We start from the raw sequence: 20,000 nt of genomic DNA, 5'->3' as shown, positions 1-20,000 counted from the left end.
CCTGAACACCTACATCCTGCAGCCCCGACTGGGAACTTGAATACAATTGTGAATTCGGCAAAAGTTGAGAATCAAATGGGCTCGAGTGATCACTCGATGGCTGGCTGCGTGCATTCAGTGCCAAACTGATCACACAACACACACAGGTGCATTATAGCACAAGTACCATATGCAGGTCAATTACTACCATGAATCATGGTAAGCATTAAAAAAAAAACAATTCTTCACCGTTATTCCCAGTCGGCAAAAAATTAAAAAAAACAATTTTTGCAGCATGATTTTCATTTTTGACAAATGACCAATAAAGCCCAAAGCTTTGAGTCACAAAAGCAATATCAGTAATGTATCAACAAAAAAACTGCTCAGGTGTGCACCATAATTTATAAAGATTACACTGGGCAACAACAAAACAAAAAAACGTTTCATCTGCGACTAAGGGAAATGCAGGTGTTCTTGGCTAAATCTGGGCCGCTGATTTCAAATCTGTAGTCAGAATTCAGCCAGCACGTCAGGTTTTCAATTAATTTAGCCAGCACGTCAGGTTTTCAATTAATTTAGCCAGCACGTCAGGTTTTCAATTAATTTAGCCAGCATGTCAGGTTTTCAATTAATTTAGCCAGCACGTCAGGTCAATGATTGAGCTCTGTGTATAATATGTAGTATACAAACCAAGAACATAAACAAGTTGCAGAAAAAAAAGTTAATAAAACATTAGAACATGGTAATCTTCAGAAGGGTGTAAACTTGATTGGGAAATTTGCCCCATTGTGAGTCATTCAGAAACAACACTTCAAGCTTACACTCTTCCTTTCAATGTAGTCAGCGTAGGCACTGTTCAGACATGTTCAGAAGTGTGTGAGACACTTGCTCTTGTGCTTGTGTGTGGAATTGGTCTCCCGTTGTAGAAACCAGCAGTAATCATCCATCATGTTTGGGATGAAGCGGCCTCGATACCGAGTTTCCATGATCAAAATGTCTTAGTGTTACCTTTCGCCATGCTTATCGCTTACCTCACCCAGATTAGGTGGGAAGAAATCAAGATGAGAATGTAAGATGTACATTTTAAGACACCCTGCAGCCCATTCACTGATTTTTTTTTTTTGTATACCTTGTCGAGGCTCGTATGAGAGCTAACACACAACTCACAGCAAGGGGGCATGAGACAAGAGGGGCGGGAGTGGAAGGGACAAAACAGTGGGGAACAGACACATTAGGTGAACTGTGGAAGGGAGAGGGATGGGGATGGGACGGGGAACATGGCGAAGAGAAGATGGACATTACAGGGACTTTCAAGAAGGAAAGCAGGGGAATTGAAGGAAGTGGGCTTGGGTGGATTATCGGGGGTAGAAAAGATCGAGGATTTGGATGGGGGAAGATAAGAGGTGGTGGTGAACAGCTGTTTTGAAAGCCTGGAGGGAAAAATGGGAAAGAATAGAGTGAGGAAGTTTATTTCAAAGGCGGGAAAAAAGAGGAATGAAAGAGTGAAGATGAGCAGTGATTCGTGATTTTGGTAGTTTTACCAGAAGGGGGTTGTTGGCGGACCTTGAGTGCCCTGTGGAAATGTGGTGGGGACAAATCGCAGAGAGAGCAGGGGGGGCAAGGCTGGAGAGGAGTCGGTAGAAGACAGAAAGATCACCGACCAACCTGCGGTGATTGAGTGAGAGGTCCAAAGACTCAGCTTCATTGCGGGAGATGCCGATGATCTTAAATGCCCTGGTTTCGACAGCGTGAAGCCGAGAAAGGTGGGAGGCAGGAGCACCAGCCCAGAGGGGAGAGCAGTACTCCATCAGGCTATGGACAAAAGCTTTGTAAGTGGTCAGGAGCTCAAGAGGGCCGAGGAAGGACTTTGCACGACGGAGGATTCCCAGTCGGCGACTGGCTTTTGAGGCGAGGTTGGAAATGTGACTTTCCCAGGAAAGGTCATGGCAGATAGTGAGACCCAGAAGCTTGAAAGAAAAGACTTCTTCCAGAGGATTGTTGAGAAAGTGGATGGGGGGGTTTTCTAAACGGTCCTTTCGAAGAGACATCGTGAGAGTGTGAGATTTGTCTGGATTGAAAGGCATGTTCCACGTGTTGGACCAGTTTGCGATTTTATCCAGATCTCCAGTGAGCGAAGAAGCTGCTGCTTGCCGGTCTGAGGGATGACAGATGGTACGGTAGAGGGTGGAGTCGTCGGCAAAGAGAAATAGAGGATTTTCCAGAGTCGGAGAGATCATTGATGAAAACCAGAAAAAGATACAGGGCCCAGAACGCCACCTTGAGGAACTCCAGCCTGCACAGGAAGAGGAGATGAAAGAACTCCATTTAGGGCCACACGTTGACTGCGACAGGAGAGGAAGTCTGCGAGCCATGAGTGGAGATGGCTTTGAATACCATGGGAAGAGAGTTTGGTGAGTCGGGCAGGGTGCCAGACTGTGTCAAAAGCACGTGATATGTCCAGCGATACGGCTCGGATTTCCTGTCTGGCATTGAGGACCTCCATCTATTGATGGGAGAGCAGAAGCAGCATATCCAGAGTAGAGTGACCTGGTCTGAAACCAAATTGATGATTGGAAATCAAGCCATTGGAGAAGAGGAAGGATTTCATGTCTGAAACGATGATGGATTCCATAACCTTGCTGATGATTGGGAGAAGGCTGATTGGTCTGTCGTTACAGGGATCTGTTTTTGCACCTTTTTTATGCAGGGCAGTGATGTTAGCAGATTTCCAAGCAGATGGCAGATGACCTTGGGCAAATGAGAGGGTGAATAGAACAGAGAGAGGGTGAGCAAGAGCAGAAGAGCAGGCTTTGAGGACACGTGGGCTGATGCCGTCTGGACCGATTGCAGAATCTGACTCGAGGTTTGAAAGCAAGCTCTCCACCTTGTCAGGAGAAAAGGATACAGAGTCCAGGGACAGTTGGGTGCGACTGGGTAAAGTGGGTAGATAAAGTGATGGGTTTAGGACACAAGATTTAGCTGCAAACACCGAGTTTAGACATTCAGCTTTATCACGTGTGGTATCAGCAGTGCGGCCATTTGAGGTAAGGGAGGGGATGGAGGGGGAACATACACCAGAAACAGATTTGATTAAACGCCACCAGGATTTTGAGGAGGGAGAGAGGTTTGAGAGTTCAGACTTGAGATAAGAAAGATGTTGTTTTCTGGCTCTCCTGAAGGTAGATACACACTTGTTCCAAGCTTTGTGGAAGGAACTGAGATTGGCCTCAGTTGGGTTTGCTTTCCATGAAGCAAAGGCAAGTTGTTTCAAGACAACTGCCTCGCCACAAGCTTCAGTAAACCAAGGGCGGGAGGAAGGGTAGGACAACTGAACACGAGAGGGGATAAATCTGTGCATGAGGGAGAGCAAGTTTCTTTGAAAGAATTCCCAGGATGAGTTGATGTTTGACAAAGTAGTGATAGGAGACCAATCTGTAAGTTTGATGGCTGCTCGGAGACCCTGCCAGTCGGCTTGAGTGAAATGCCAGACTCGACGGCGGTGAGGTGGTTCTCTGATAACAGCCAGAGAGATGTCCACTTTGACAAGGACGTGGTCAGAAGAACCGATTGGAGCGAAGGAAGAGCAGCAGATATTGTCAGGGAAATTTGTCAAAATCAGATCCAGAAGAGATGGAGTACCATTGGTTGAGATCCGGGTCGGGAAGTTGACCGATTGAGTCAGTCCTAATGAGTCGCAGAAAGCTTTTGCTGAGGTGCCATGGCAGGTGAGAGAGGTACCCACACCTAGCCAACTGGCGTGATGACAATTGAAGTCACCACATAAGAGGAAGAGAGAGTTTGGATGAGAAGATAGAAGATGGTCCATGTTTTCGGATAGTGAGGTGTAGATGGAGTCATCACTGTTCGGTGGACGGTACAGTACACATATAAACATGAGGTGGGAGTGGAGGGGAAGCCGAAGCCAGAGGTATTCCTGGGGGTGTGGGGGAGTGAGAGCAGTGCATGGAGAGTGAGTAATAGAGTCTTTGATGAAGAGAGCAACACCTCCACCAGGACGAGGCTCAGATCTGTCATACTGTAAGAGGGAGTAACCGGGGAGAGATACTTGGGAGTCAGACACGTCTTGGGAGAGGAAAGTTTCTGTTTGGCAGATAATGTCTGGTTTGTCAGTGGCAACCTGTATGGAAAGATCTGAAAGGTTTGAGCGAAGGCCTCGGATATTTGAGGTCCACACTTTTAATGAAGAGGTAGGGGAGGAGGTTTTGGGTGCAGGAGGTGGAGGGGGAGGGGGAGGGTAAGACAAGGGACGAGGGGGGGAGGTAAGGAGGGTTGTTGAAAGAGTTAGGGTTAGGGTTAGGGTTACTTAATCTGTGTACTTTGAGAGAGGAAGATGAAGCATTATAAGATCGTTTTTGTTGTTAATATTAATGTTTGAGAGAGTTCAACAGATTAGGTCATGGAAGTGTAGAAAAAAATCGAGGAAGAAGACGAGGAGGAAGTTAAGAGGAAGAAGAAGAAGAAGAATAGGGAGAAGGTGAGCGTGTTGTTGTTGTTGTTGTTGGGTATTTTTTTTTTTTTTGAGAGATACGAAAGATTAGTTGGGAGAATGGGGGATGTTTGGAAAGTGGGGAGGATGAAAATTGAAGGTAATGAGGAGGATAGAAATTGAAGGTAATGGGGAGAAAAAAAAAAAAAAAAACAGAAAAAAAACAAAAAAAAAACGATTGAACACCGAGTGGAACCGGTAGGCCTCAAGCCTCGGCCAAGGCCTAGGCCTCAAACACCAGGTAAGAACGTCGACAAAAATACTCACAAAATAGCACGATTTTTGAAACAAAACTGAACTAGGAACACACAGTAACATGTGGGTGATAACATTAAACAGTTAAAACGGGACTAATAACAACCGGAAACTTAACTTTGAGAACGTCAGCAGGGAGCCCCGAAGGAGACCTCTCGTCGCTCCAAACCCGGAGATAGGCCTTTAGCATGTTGTCCACCAATTCTGCAAACTGTTCAGCTCTATGGTTCCCAAGAAAGTTCTGCACAACCAACACAAATGCTTCCCATGCTGCAAACTCAAGTGGGTTCAGTTTAGTTTTGAACTCGAGATCACGCATCAGTTCTCGGATCTGGGGCCCAACGAAAATGCCTGCTTTGAGTTTAGCATCAGTTTTCTCTGCACCAGACTTCTCTCTGAGGTATACAACCAAAAGTTGTGGTGTTGCATTGCTATAATTGAAACCAAAAACACAAATAATAATTTATGATCACTAAAAATCACCCACCAGGAGGGCAAGCTACTATAATTAGACCATATGTATAACTCAAAATCCTGACGTGCTGAGAAAATTCTGGCTTCAGATTCAGAATCAGCATACTCGATTTATTCGAGAACACGTTTCCACCCCAGTAGCAAAATCTTTGTTGTCCAGTGAATCAGAATAAATGGTTGGCCATCCTTACTATAATTCATGGACCGATGTGTTCATTACTTGCAAAATCGAAGATTTTTCAAGTATATTGGTCAGTCGATTTTGTTATTCTGTCTGTCTGTTTATCGCCTACAGGTCACAATTCTAAACCGATCATCATGAAACGTTATCAAGTTGTAGAGGTAGTCTCAACTGAGAAACCTATTGATCTTAGGTCAAAGGTCAAAGTTCATCTTGAGGTCAAATTTATGAAATCGTCATTTTTCATCCGATTGACTTGAAATTTGAACAAGATTTGCATATTACGTCACTGAATTGGGAAACCAACTATTTTTGAGGTCAAAAAGTCAAAGGTCATCTTAAGGTCAAATTTCTAAAATCATCAAATTTTATTTGAAAAATTGTCAATTTTCATCTGATTGACTTCAAAATTTAAACAGCAATTGCAGACTGCATCACTGAATTGGGAAACCAACAATTTTTGAAGTAAAAAGGTCAAAAGTCAACTCAAGGTCAAACTCCTAAAATCATCAATTTCAATCTGAAAAATAATCAATTTTCATCCAGTTGACCTGAACTTTGGTTAAGATTGTCAATTTTAATCTTAATGAAATGGACAATTTGATATATCCATGGTAACCTTTGGAAAGGGGGTGGATTTTGCAAGTATCGTGCTTTGCACGACGTCTTTTTCTTGTTTGTGTGTTTGTTTGTTTGTTGTCATGCTACTCCTCCTACAGTCCTGGGCTGATCAAATTGAGACTTACTGCATCAGATCAGCATGACCCCAATTAGTGGATAGGGGTGTTTTTATCTTGTCCAGTGGTCTTGGGAGAGGGGAAGAAAGGGGGGGGGGCGAGAGGAGGAGGAGCAAATTCGCTTTGTAAATGTGTATCATGTTGCGCCGCTCCAGGTGGGGAGGATATGACAAGTCCCCACCCTATCAGTAAAGTATTCCTGTCCCCACGTTTTCTAGTGCAGTGAGGTATTTTGAATTATAAGCAGTGGGTATGTTTTTGCTTCATGCATGTAACTCAGGTTATTGTTTTATTTTCGAGAGTGACTGAGGCAGCTGTCAGTTGCTCATACACAGTCTAAATAAAGGTATGCGTCAGAAGAACGTGTTGCACGCTTGGACCAAGATCACCCATCGGGTGGGTACTCTGCTAGTTTTTATAATTCTCAGAAAGGAGAGGCACTAGGATGGCTCAGTTGGTAGTGTGCTTGCTGCATGGAGCTGTCGAGTCCGGGTTAAATCCGGACTCTGCCTGTCGAGTCCGGGTTAAATCCGGACTCTGCCTGTCGAGTCCGGGTTAAATGGGGTCTAAACTAATCTAAAACTGCCATTGTGATGCAGTGCAACCAGGAAAGGCTGCTTCCCAGAGCACAGTCCTTTGGAAAGTGGTACAAGGCCAGCTGTCCAGTCTGTATTTAGAATGTCGACTTTAATCACAAAAAAAGAGAACAGAATACCCATGGTGTGCTGGCACTCTGCTAAAACTTCCTGCTTGTACAACTTGTAGTTGAGTGACATGCTGAGACATTGATGTGGCAGAGGCATGATGGGCAGACCACTTGGCCTCCTACTGCAATCAAAGGTTTGCCTTGTATAAATCCCACTGAAAATGGTTGCCAGGCACATCATTTTAAGAAATCAGATGACAAACCATGCTCTAAACAGAGCATCAGTGTTATTGATAGTCCAAGAGCATTAGGGTTTAACCTGGACATTTTTGGTAACAAGCTGATTTTTTCAGGAAAGGTCCAGGAATGTGTGTGAAATAACATGCTAAAAGTCCTCATGAATCCTCCTTGAGCGTTTTCCGCAATCCAAGATGGCGTCCAAAATGGCCACCATTTCCTGTTTTTCTCATAACTTTGCAAGTAGGTTTACCTATAACACATTTTAAATGTCTACACATATGTTTTGAAGTATAAGGAACTCAATACAATACATATCGGAAGATTTTGAAACACACAAAAACGAATAAAACCGCTTAAGCTCTTTCAGAAATCCAAAATGGCATCTGAAATTGCTGCCGTTTCTGGTTTTACACCAAGGTACTTCAACACGCACTTTAAATGTCTTAATATATGTTTTGCGACTCAATGAAATGAATCATATACTTATTGGGAATTTTTCAAAAACACGCATTTACCAATAAAAACACTTGAGCTCATCCTGAAATTCAAAATGGCGCCCGAAATGCCCCTTTCCCTGTTGTTGTTTTCTCATAACTCTGCAACTAAGTAACCCAATAAAGCACACTAAAATGTCTTTATATATATATATATATATATATATATATATATATATATATATATATATATATATATATATATATATATATATGTATATATATATATATATATATATATATATATATATATATATATGTTATGGGAGTCAAGGAATCTAGATAAATTCTTATTCGCAGATTTGAAACACGCATATCTATACCAATAAAACTACTTGAACTAGTCCCAAAATCCAAAATGGCGCCAAAGATGGTTGCAATTTCCTGTTTTTCTCATGACCCTGTGACTAAGTTACCTCAATATGCACTTTAAATCTCTAAATATATTATGTCTTGAGAAATAAGGAACTCATTCAGATACTTTGAAGTACAAAGGAAACAATAAAACCGCTGAAGTTCTTTCTGAAATTCAAATGGTGCTCAAAATGTCTGCCACTTATCAACACACTGCTGTTTTAGCCTGTTTCAAGAGGCAAAGACATTCAAAACAAGATCATGCTAGAGATTCAAACCTCAAAAGTTTCAGATGAATCTTTACCTTACGCATGCACACACCTAGTTGCATCAGTCATTGTCTTCATCGTCGGATGCTGTATCTTCAATGTTGATGTCCTCTGAAGTTGGGGTAATATCATCGTCGGCATCTATAAGAGTTGGTGCTGTATTGTTGCAATTGAGACCACTGCATTTACTGCACATTGAGGTACAAAAGAGCCCAAGTTTCTTGCAGCTACATGTCATGCTTCTGCAACCATCTGGTTTACACCCACATGCCACCATGTTCAGCAAAGCGTCGGGTGCAACAGCAATGTCTGTTTCTACCGGGGTAAGAGTCCCGTCCTGAAATCGCCAGCCCCATTCTGTTGGAGATAAGGAGTTACCCATCCATTCCTGGACGGTAAGATAGGCGCGATATGAATGTTGCTTTGCTGCAGCACTAGTTGGAGGTAGACTTTCTAGCTGAAAGGATGAACTCAGGGAACTGCGACCGATTGCCCGTTTGTATGCGATGTGACGGTAGTCATCAAGAGATTCAAAACTGCTGGCTCCATAAAGCTTAAGAATGAAGCCTTCCCCAGCTTTTTCCACCTCGTCATGGGTGCTTCCACTGTTTGTGAAGGTATCCAGCAAGTCGTAGTCCCGCTTCTTGTGCACCATGTTGAAAGCTTTACGCTTGCCCTGACGATAGATCGCAGAGACCGTGTCACATCCCGTCACAGCATGAAGAAACATCAAGTGATTTCTTGTGTCCCCTATGGCATGCTTAATCTCATGAATGTTGAAGACCGTGACAGGATTACTGCGGCATAGCATGTACACATCTGTGGAAGAGGTTGCCCGAGCAACTAGCATTACCAGTAAGTCTGTGTCCGTACCAACGACAGCAACTGGCACATGTTCTGACTCTGCCAGTGCTAGTGCTGTGGAGACAATCAGGGTGTCGGCGTCTGCTTCTGCCTGCTTGACACATACTCCAGCCATGAGCATTTTGTCACGTAGAGTTTGTATAAGTCTCGCCTTATTGTTGCCGTTGGCTAAGAAAGCTGCTTGGGTTGTGGTGGTTGGCATATCATCTTCAAATATGATGTCACTAGAGGTACACTTCTGAGCTCTTCGTTTCTGCTCAGCTACCTTTGTCGAAGTTGCGCTTCCATATCCATCAAACACCACCGTTGATTGAGCTCCATAGTGTTTTAGGATGTACAGCTTGCGTGCTTCAGCATCTCTTAAGATGTATTCTAATGAGTTCCTCATACTTCAAAACATATATGTAGACATTTAAAGTGTGTTTTGGGGAAACCTGCTTGCAAAGTTATGAGAAAAACAGAAGAGGCGGCCATTTTGGACGCCATCTTGGATTGCGGAAAACGCTCAAGGAGGATTCATGAGGACTTTTAGTATGTTATTTCACACACATTCCTGGACCTATCCTGAAAAAATCAGCTTGTTACCAAAAATGTCCAGGTTAGGGCCTATTTTGACCTAATGCTCTTGGACTATGAAGCAGTTTCTTTGGCGAGGGTTACAATCCTGGATGGATTGCAACTACAACACAGGAAGTCAGGGCAGGAATTTGGAATTTCTTCAGGGTTCCGGCGTCAGCTCGCTTACTATTCGCGATGGATACCGTGTTGTCTTTAACGTCCACCAATAATTCCGGCAGACAGGACGTCCAGTTTAACGTCCATCTGAGGGACGGCACACACAATGATGAATCATCTTGCCTGTGAAACACCAGGATGACAGTTTATAGCTAGGCCACGATTCAAACCCAGGCTAAACAGCTGAGGCAAGTGTGCAAACCTCGAGGCCATTCTGCCAGCTCTCATTTTTAGAACCTGTTCAAATTAACCTTCCAATGAAGGAAGATTCCCCAAGGAGCCTACACCAGTGAGAAATAAGGCCAGCGCTTTCTCACTGTACATCTTCCATCCATTTGATTCCGTCTCACACCCGACCCTGATTTCCAAACTGTCAGCTAATGGTACATAGCGTCCCCTCCTAAAATGCCATCTGATCTCCTGTGCACTCTGAAGCAGTGGGTGGGCTTAGATTATATCATGCTGTACACCTGTACCTCTGGAGGCTGGTCTTCTCATGCCGACTGTGGTCCATTAACATGAAGTTGCAATGTCAGTTGACCAATTACAAGTGGATCAATTTGTCGATCCTGACAATTATTGCATCCCATTCCCACTTTATTGTGTGTGAAAGGAGGAAATGCTGAGTCAATGTGCAAGAAAGGTAATAAACAGGAGAGCAGGTGGAAGGTGTGCTTAACGTCAGTCTATCAATTCTTCCCTTACCTGGGATTAACACTGAACAGATCCTTGAGGGAAGAAACATTGAGATTCATTTCTGATGCGGATATTCAACAAATATTAGCTGAAAAACACGCACACATGTAACACATGGCAGGAACAGCAGTGAAATTGCAAATTTGAGCACACAAAAATATCCTATGCTTTAACACAATCTAAAACAGGGAACAGGAGGGAACACAATTGTGGTTTGTTTAACTTTGGGTGATCAGTTATTACAAGTGGTACTGAGAGGTAACAAATAAATTGTTCTATTTGAGAAGGGTCATGATTCACAAAAAGCAGCAGAAACCAACTTGTTTATTCTCACACAAAGGCAAGGCTCAGGTACGACGTTTCAAACAGAATGTCCTTTATCACGGTAATGAAACATGACTTATGTGAGCCATATAAATCCCTAAGATTCTTTGATTGATCAACGTTCAATCTTGGAGGCAAGTGAACTCCGAACGCGTATATTACACAGGTGAAGCATAAGCAATGAGAGAGTTCATAGAACACGTTACCCCATGCAGTGCTCAACGATATACTTCAATTTAAATAAAATAATGGTTTTTAAAGATAAGTTTTTTTTTTAAATTACATAAGTCCAGCACAATCAAAGCGGTCTTGTACATCACCCTGAAACACCATTCTTTTTAACATGTCCAAGTACTGATAAATGGTAGGGTTTTGAAATTTCAAAGAAGGTTGTAATGTCCGGAGGGCAGCGGGACTCGGATAGCCGTGAGGATTGTCGAACACTGTTTATTGCCCGTCCGGATGCACACTACTACAGACTACACAGACTACTCAATGCCTCAGGCGGCCCGAACACCTTTATCCCTTGCAGGCACGTGACCACTCCAAAACCACTCCTCCACGATGCTCCCCGCATTGTGCCCTGCCCCCGCAGGCTACTACACCACACTCCTCCCTCATAAAACTACGATTACAAAATGACCACCATAATGATAAGCATAATCGGCATAGAATACCATGACATAAAAGCAAAGAGGTACAAAAACGATAATAATCAAAAAGCATAGGCACCCCCTCACAGAAAACAACCAACCCCAATGCCGTTGGTGTCACCCGGCCCATAACTCAGCCCTCCACCCCATCACACCATATAACGTGTTGACGTGAGCGAGCTGAATTTTCAAAGCATTGATAGGTGCTCGGAAACTAAGTTGCACGACGAACCCACCAAAACCCTGACTACGTTAAAAGATATGAAGAAGCAAGTTGGGAAGCACAGCATCACTACGCAGCAGAAGCGCTCCCAGGCGGCTCATGCTTGCACGCCCTCCGCCGAGGTTGCGATGACCTCCCGAGCGAACCTCCCCCGGCACCATCAAACGCCCCCGGCCGACAAGGCGGCACATCTCCCCCAGACAGACCCGAATCAGATAAACACTCCGAGCCTGGAAGCCCCGTTGTCTGGAAGCCCCATGGCGCCAGCGCAGCTGACCTTGGCGAGAACAGAGGTTTGTGCCGCCCGGCGCCAAGCCCATCTGACCTTGGGCGGTGACGCTGAACAGCGCCGTCGGCTGGGCGCACCATCAATGCCATAACAAACCCACACATCACAATCAGCCGAGATCTCAACGCACGTCCGAACGGCTTTGGCGAGAACAGAGAGTTGCGCCCCAGGGCGCCAGGCACGTACCAGCCCCAGCCCTGAGCCAAAACCGCGCATCCAACCCAACCCAGAAAACCATGCACGTCCACACGGACGGTCAGCACAGCCTGGAGACATATCAGTGTCATACAACAACAAAAACATTGTCTGCTCCAATGCAACCTTCCCCTCACGTACAGCGCGTCCTCCCAGCAAAATCCCCACACATGACAGGGTAGCGAACCGTGGGCTGCCCTCGCAGCTGGAGATCGGCCAGACCTCTTTATTCGCCACGATCGCCCCCAAGCCCTTCACATCACATCGATCATATCGGACATCCCATCGATTGATCCCAGCCAAACATATTATGCTCACACGCGAACTGTTGGCATTTATTTTAACAAGGTTAAATTGCATCACTCGCGGAACGAAAATCAAAAACGCAACAATCAGCAACCCATGAATCACATCGCGTGTCCGTCTCTTGGTTGTCGTCGCGACGTTGCGATGACCTGCTTGTCGTCGACGGTCGCGGTCCGCGAACTTCTTGAACGCGACTGGCTCGCTCCAATCCCCCGCTGAAATCGCCTGAACGACACGGGTGTGCACTGTATCGTGAGCGCAGCCGAAGCCCGAGAGCTCATCGCGGCTGGCATGGCTCCCGTTGCACCAGAACCGTACATCATCATCACAGGAAGCAATGAACGGCAGCTCCCGTTGCATCGTCGCGGCTCCTGCCGCCAGAACCTCGCCCTCGGGTCTCGAAGGAGGCACAGGTGCACCTGGAGGTACGAACTGGAGGTCTAGCCCGAGGTGCGCCAACCAGTCCCGGCCCAAAAGGGCGGGCCCCTCCCCTCGTACCACAAACACCGAGAGTAGGGCACTTCGACCCCGGTAGACCACCGAGACGTCTGCCACCGCAAGTGGTGCAATCGCTTCGCCGGTGTACGTGCACAGCGACAAGGTCGTCTCGACCAGGTGAACATCGCGAAGACCACGAGCCGCCCGCTCGCCCATGACTGACACTGCAGCCCCGGTGTCAACTTGAAATACGAACGGCTCGCCATTCACCTCGACCTCCACCTGTGATTGGTCTTGTCACCTCCGGACCAATCGAAAACAGACTCAACATTGGTTGCATCTCCTGCTCCGGGCTGCCGGGATCGCTATGCCCTGGCTGCAGGCCGCTCCCCAGGTCGCTGGGGTCGTCCCGCACCTCGCCATCCAAGACCTTAACGGCGGCCCCCGCCATCCGACACACACGCTTCAGATGTCCCACCTTGTGACAATGCAAACACACGGTGTTCTTATATGGGCACACTCGTCGCAGGTGCGGACCACCACACCCCCAGCACCCCTGGATGTCCATCTCGCTGCGGCGCGCGCCCACGGCTCACACCGCCAGACGCGCGTGCGACCTGGGGCATCTGGGTCATTGCGTGGACCCCGGGGTCAGCCGACATGCCCCAGCCGGAACCACCCATCACGTCCTGGCCGGCGATGGCGCGGACATCCGTGAGCGTCTGCTCGACAGCTGAAGCAGTCCCGACCGCTGTGTCGAATGTAACGTCGACACTTCGCATCCGCAGAATGGCCACCACCATCTTCGCATCTTGCAGCCCCGAAATAAAACGATCTCTGAGTCGCGCTGGATGCTCCTCCGCCGTAAACTTGCAAGCCACGGCCGAATGCTTCACCCGTGCCACGAAATCTGCAACGCGCTCCTCCGTACCCTTCGCGAGGTGATCGAACTGGTATCGAGCGAGCTGCAATGACTTCTTCGGCGCCATGTGTGCCTTCATCTTCTCCACAACGTCCTGAAACAACAGCCCGTCATCACTGGGTTTATCCGGTGCTACCAAATCACTCAGTAGCCGATAATGTTCCGTTGATAGCGAGGCGAGCAAGATCGATTTGCGTTTGCTTTCATCGTCTACATCATTCGCGTGGAAATAGCAGCCCAATTGTTCAGAAAACAATTTGAAGTCGTCTCCGATGAAGATGGGCACGCGTCCGTGCGCCGCGCCCCGACCTTCCGCCATCCTCGAGCCGTCCGTGACGGCGAGACGCCTGGCCCCGAAGCCTGTGCGTGCGGCGCGCGAAACTCGCGATGCGCTTCTCTGGGACCCTCGCCCGGTGTTGAACTCGAACCGCGCAAGGTGCGCTGAGTTACTCGCTGCAGCGATCCAATCGCCCCGGCCAAAGACTCCAAGTCAATACCGACTTCGCACACGCCGATCCGAAACAGCCTCGTCGCCAATTGTAATGTCTGGAGGGCAGCGGGACTCGGACAGCCGTGAGGATTGTCGAACACTGTTTATTGCCCGTCCGGATGCACACTACTACAGACTACACAGACTACTCAACGCCTCAGGCGATGCGAACACCTTTATCCCTTACAGGCACGTGACCACTCCAAAACCACTCCTCCACGCCTCCACGACGCTCCCCGCATTGTGCCCTGCCCCCGCAGGCCACGACACCACAAAGGTGATTTGTTCTCGTGTTCATGAATATAATTAATGCAATTGAAATAAAATAAAGATTTTAAAAGTCACTAGACGACCCGTGAACCCGTTGGGTTCCCACTGTGACAGCAGTTGATGAAAAAAATCATTTCAAGAAAAAAAAAAAAAAAGATAGCTCCAGCAAACTATACGCTGAGGTTGTTTGCATTGATCAAAATTCTCCCGAAGAGTACTTGACTGAATCGGGAATCGATTTTTTTTTTTAATTTTTCATTGCCCAATTTGAATGAAACTTGACACTGCATACCGCAGGCGAATGGTGAGTAAGGTGGCCCTAAAATTTTTATGCTATCGTGTACCGTTTTGGCTGTATCTCGGGAACATACATTCATTCATATATACAAGATGAGAGTTTTAGTAATATATAGAAAGATGTAAAATTAATTAATTCTGGAATATACCACCGTCGATGCAGTGTCTATTACACCACCTTATCTAACATGTTCATTCGTTTTTGTTTTTTTTGTGATTGTTGCATGTCCTTTATGACATCCTTAAAAAGTCAGTTTCCTCTTTGGAATTAATTTCAATTTTGTTTAACTGCCAGGCAGGTAAACAGAGTAAAAAAATACAACAAAAAAAAAACTCACTCCTCTCTGTGCTTGTGCAACTGGGACGAATTCAGAGCCAACGTTTGGTAAAACAGCAGGTTTTATTTCCAGATTTGTGGTCAAAATACAACATTCAATTTAAATAAGTTGTTCCTCAATCATAAACTTCCAACCTTTAGATAGACAGACGGACATGAACCAATTGCTTAACCCGGCTTTTCGCTTCACGTGCGTGGGGTAATAACTGCACACAGCAAAGCAAATAATAACTAGCTCTTCTAAACCTCTTCTTCTCTTTTCCACTCATGTATACTCCTGAATGGCTTAATTTCCCCTCATGAGTGCCCCAATGTGGTCAATCAGTTCATCTTTACATCATTATACATACTTATACCAGGTTTGATTTGTATCCCTTCAGCTGTTAAGTTATCGTGGAAATAAAAACTTATCACGGATGCATGAATGGACGAACAAACTGAAAACATAATGCCTCCGGTAACTTCGTTGGCGGAGGCATAAAAAAAGTTATTTTTTTTTTAATTGAAAAAAAAATGATAAAATGAAAAAAAAAATTCAATCTCCAACAAAGGCAAGGCTCAGGTGCGACGTTTCAAACACAGGATTCTCTGTCACAGGAATGAAACACGACTTATGTGAAATGCATAAAACCCTAAGAAACATTTAATTTGGATAAAAGGAGAAGATTTAAAGAAATGAAAACTGCATGTTAATCCCGTTGGGTGCTAATGTTCTGAGCATTTTTGTTCTTTGTATCTTTGGGGGTTTGTAGTGCCATGGTGAGAAGAGAAATTCCACAGATAGCCACATGTTCGGTGGAAGGGCCAGGAAGATTGAAGTGGTGAACTATTGGCTTCATGAGATTTGTGTCTTTTTTACATACAAAAAGCAAAAGCTCATTAAGGAGCTAGAACACAGAACGAATCAGGATGCAACAAAACAAAAGGAACAGCAGAAAGAGGGAGGAGGGGAAGGGACACCAATAGCAGGGTTGAGAGACAAAATAGAGGAAGACTTAAACAAATAAAGGCTGTGAAGAAGAATGAGGGATAGGAGATAACCCAGGGGGTAGTCAAGATGGAAACTCTCAAGAAGGAAAAGTTGGAAAATTGGAAAGAGGTGTGTTTGTGGAGGGGGGTTGACAAAGTTAGAAAATATCATGGTTTTGGATGGGGATGATCTAAGATGGTGATGAACAGCTGTCTTGCTGATCTGGAGGGAAGAGTGAGATTGATGGGAATGTGGAAGTTGGTTCCACAGGTGGGGAGGGGGGGAGGAGGAGCAAATGAGTTGAGGTGAGTAGTGATCCTGGATTTAGGTAGTTTCACCACAAGGGTGTACAGTGTGTGCCCTGCAGAAACCTGGTGGGGGGGGGGGAATACAGCACAAAGCAAGGAAACATCAGAAGGTGCAAGACTAGAAAGGTGGTAGAAGTCAGCGAGACCACCAACCTGTATGAGATGGTGAAATGATAAGCCCCATATATTCAGCTTCAATACAGGAAATTCCAATGATCTTGAAGGCCTTGGTTTCTACTGCATCGATTTGAGCAAGATATAAGGCAGTGGAGCCAGCACAGAGAGGAGAACAGTACTCCATCAAGCTGTAGATAAAGGCCTGATCGGTGAATAGGAGTTCAGCTGTGCCAAAGAAGGACTTTGTTCGACAGAGGATGCTGAGGGTGCTGCTGACTTTGGAGGACAATTTTGAATTGTGGTTTGCCCATGAAAGATTATGACTGAAAGTGAGACCCAAGAGTTTGAGTGAATGAACTTCCTCAATAGGATTGTTGAGAAAGTAGATAGGAGGGTTTACTTGATGGTCCTTTCAGTGAGAGATAGTGAGAGTGTGAGATTTGTCAGGACTGAAAGACATTGCAACCTGACTGTCTGAAGGATGAGGGATGTCATGGCAGAGGGTGGAGTCATTAGCTAATATAAAAACAAGCCGGTAGGTGACATGGGTGGTCGCGACATAATTGCATACTAGTCATACAGTTTTTGACGGATCGGGCTGAAATTTGACAAAGAGGTTGATTAGAGTGCGCATAAAAGCCTGGAAGCCCATTTTTGATTTTCGAAAAAATAATTTTTTTAGGATTTTTCTAACATTTCAAAGTCCCGTTAGTCCAAGAGCATTAGGTCAAAATAGGCCCTAACCTGGACATTTTTGGTAACAAGCTGATTTTTTCAGGATAGGTCCAGGAATGTGTGTGAAATAACATACTAAAAGTCCTCATGAATCCTCCTTGAGCGTTTTCCGCAATCCAAGATGGCGTCCAAAATGGCCGCCTCTTCTGTTTTTCTCATAACTTTGCAAGCAGGTTTCCCCAAAACACACTTTAAATGTCTACATATATGTTTTGAAGTATGAGGAACTCATTAGAATACATCTTAAGAGATGCTGAAGCACGCAAGCTGTACATCCTAAAACACTATGGAGCTCAATCAACGGTGGTGTTTGATGGATATGGAAGCGCAACTTCGACATAGGTAGCTGAGCAGAAACGAAGAGCTCAGAAGTGTACCTCTAGTGACATCATATTTGAAGATGATATGCCAACCACCACAACCCAAGCAGCTTTCTTAGCCAACGGCAACAATAAGGCGAGACTTATACAAACTCTACGTGACAAAATGCTCATGGCTGGAGTATGTGTCAAGCAGGCAGAAGCAGACGCCGACACCCTGATTGTCTCCACAGCACTAGCACTGGCAGAGTCAGAACATGTGCCAGTTGCTGTCGTTGGTACGGACACAGACTTACTGGTAATGCTAGTTGCTCGGGCAACCTCTTCCACAGATGTGTACATGCTATGCCGCAGTAATCCTGTCACGGTCTTCAACATTCATGAGATTAAGCATGCCATAGGGGACACAAGAAATCACTTGATGTTTCTTCATGCTGTGACGGGATGTGACACGGTCTCTGCGATCTATCGTCAGGGCAAGCGTAAAGCTTTCAACATGGTGCACAAGAAGCGGGACTACGACTTGCTGGATACCTTCACAAACAGTGGAAGCACCCATGACGAGGTGGAAAAAGCTGGGGAAGGCTTCATTCTTAAGCTTTATGGAGCCAGCAGTTTTGAATCTCTTGATGACTACCGTCACATCGCATACAAACGGGCAATCGGTCGCAGTTCCCTGAGTTCATCCTTTCAGCTAGAAAGTCTACCTCCAACTAGTGCTGCAGCAAAGCAACATTCATATCGCGCCTATCTTACCGTCCAGGAATGGATGGGTAACTCCTTATCTCCAACAGAATGGGGCTGGCGATTTCAGGACGGGACTCTTACCTCGGTAGAAACAGACATTGCTGTTGCACCCGACACTTTGCTGAACATGGTGGCATGTGGGTGTAAACCAGATGGTTGCAGAAGCATGACATGTAGCTGCAAGAAACTTGGGCTCTTTTGTACCTCAATGTGCAGTAAATGCAGTGGTCTCAATTGCAACAATACAGCACCAACTCTTATAGATGCCGACGATGATATTACCCCAACTTCAGAGGACATCAACATTGAAGATACAGCATCCGACGATGAAGACAATGACTGATGCAACTAGGTGTGTGCATGCGTAAGGTAAAGATTCATCTGAAACTTTTGAGGTTTGAATCTCTAGCATGATCTTGTTTTGAATGTCTTTGCCTCTTGAAACAGGCTAAAACAGCAGTGTGTTGATAAGTGGCAGACATTTTGAGCACTATTTGAATTTCAGAAAGAACTTCAGCGGTTTTATTGTTTCCTTTGTACTTCAAAGTATCTGAATGAGTTCCTTTTTCTCAAGACATAATATATTTAGAGATTTAAAGTGCATATTGAGGTAACTTAGTCACAGGGTCATGAGAAAAACAGGAAATTGCAACCATCTTTGGCGCCATTTTGGATTTTGGGACTAGTTCAAGTAGTTTTATTGGTATAGATATGCGTGTTTCAAATCTGCGAATAAGAATTTATCTAGATTCCTTGACTCCCATAACATATATAAAGACATTTTAGTGTGCTTTATTGGGTTACTTAGTTGCATAGTTATGAGAAAACAACAACAGGGAAAGGGGCATTTCGGGCGCCATTTTGAATTTCAGGATGAGCTCAAGTGTTTTTATTGGTAAATGCATGTTTTTGAAAAATTCCCAATAAGTATATGATTCATTTCATTGAGTCGCAAAACATATATTAAGACATTTAAAGTGCGTGTTGAAGTACCTTGGTGTAAAACCAGAAACGGCAGCAATTTCAGACGCCATTTTGGATTTCTGAAAGAGCTTAAGCGGTTTTATTCGTTTTTGTGTGTTTCAAAATCTTCCGATATGTATTGTATTGAGTTCCTTATACTTCAAAACATATGTGTAGACATTTAAAATGTGTTATAGGTAAACCTACTTGCAAAGTTATGAGAAAAACAGGAAATGGTGGCCATTTTGGACGCCATCTTGGATTGCGGAAAACGCTCAAGGAGGAATCATGAGGACTTTTACTATGTTATTTCACACACATTCCTGGACCTTTCCTGAAAAAAATCAGCTTGTTACCAAAAATGTCCAGGTTAAACCCTAATGCTCTTGGACTACGTTGCGTGGCAACGGTGGTGTCCAAAGCAACGGTGCTCAAGAACAAAGAACTAGATCCTGGAATGAACCGACCTGTCAAGTTTCATCAAAATCGGTCTCTGGCCTCCAGAGCTGTCCATTACATACAAACAAACAAACAAAGAAGCCGGTAGGCGACGAGGGATTCGCTAGGATCGAAGCGCTGGATACGATGCTTTTCATTCTGACCGATCCACCGACGAAGATTCATTGCCAAGACGTATTGGTTCACATACAATTGTTCCTCTGCCT

General features: G+C 45.1%; 1 protein-coding gene across 6 annotated transcripts in view; it reads right to left on the bottom strand.

The window, feature by feature from the left end:
• The window catches only part of LOC147019897 (uncharacterized), a 55,282-nt gene that overhangs the window by 28,486 nt on the left and 6,796 nt on the right, over window positions 1-20,000 (bottom strand). For 4 of the 6 annotated variants that reach the window (XM_085894723.1, XM_085894722.1, XM_085894721.1 and 1 more), the window contains exons 2-3: window positions 10,441-10,519; window positions 2-125 (exon numbers count right to left, since the gene is read on the bottom strand). The exons of 1 other annotated variant lie outside the window; for it this stretch is intronic. In XM_085894723.1, coding sequence (XP_085750849.1) covers window positions 2-125; window positions 10,441-10,490 — 174 coding nt within the window. In that variant the 5' untranslated portion in view covers window positions 10,491-10,519. The remainder of the gene's footprint in view (window position 1; window positions 126-10,440; window positions 10,520-20,000) is intronic. One more of the 6 variants, XM_085894726.1, reaches the window with a different exon arrangement.

The sequence above is a fragment of the Eptatretus burgeri genome, chromosome 9 (genome assembly GCF_056783735.1).
Source record: "Eptatretus burgeri isolate ZD-2024b chromosome 9, Ebu_testis_v1, whole genome shotgun sequence".
Classification (NCBI taxonomy): Eukaryota; Metazoa; Chordata; class Myxini; order Myxiniformes; family Myxinidae; genus Eptatretus; species Eptatretus burgeri.
Note: the sequence above shows the minus strand (reverse complement) of the source record. Positions and strands in the feature narration are given on the sequence as shown.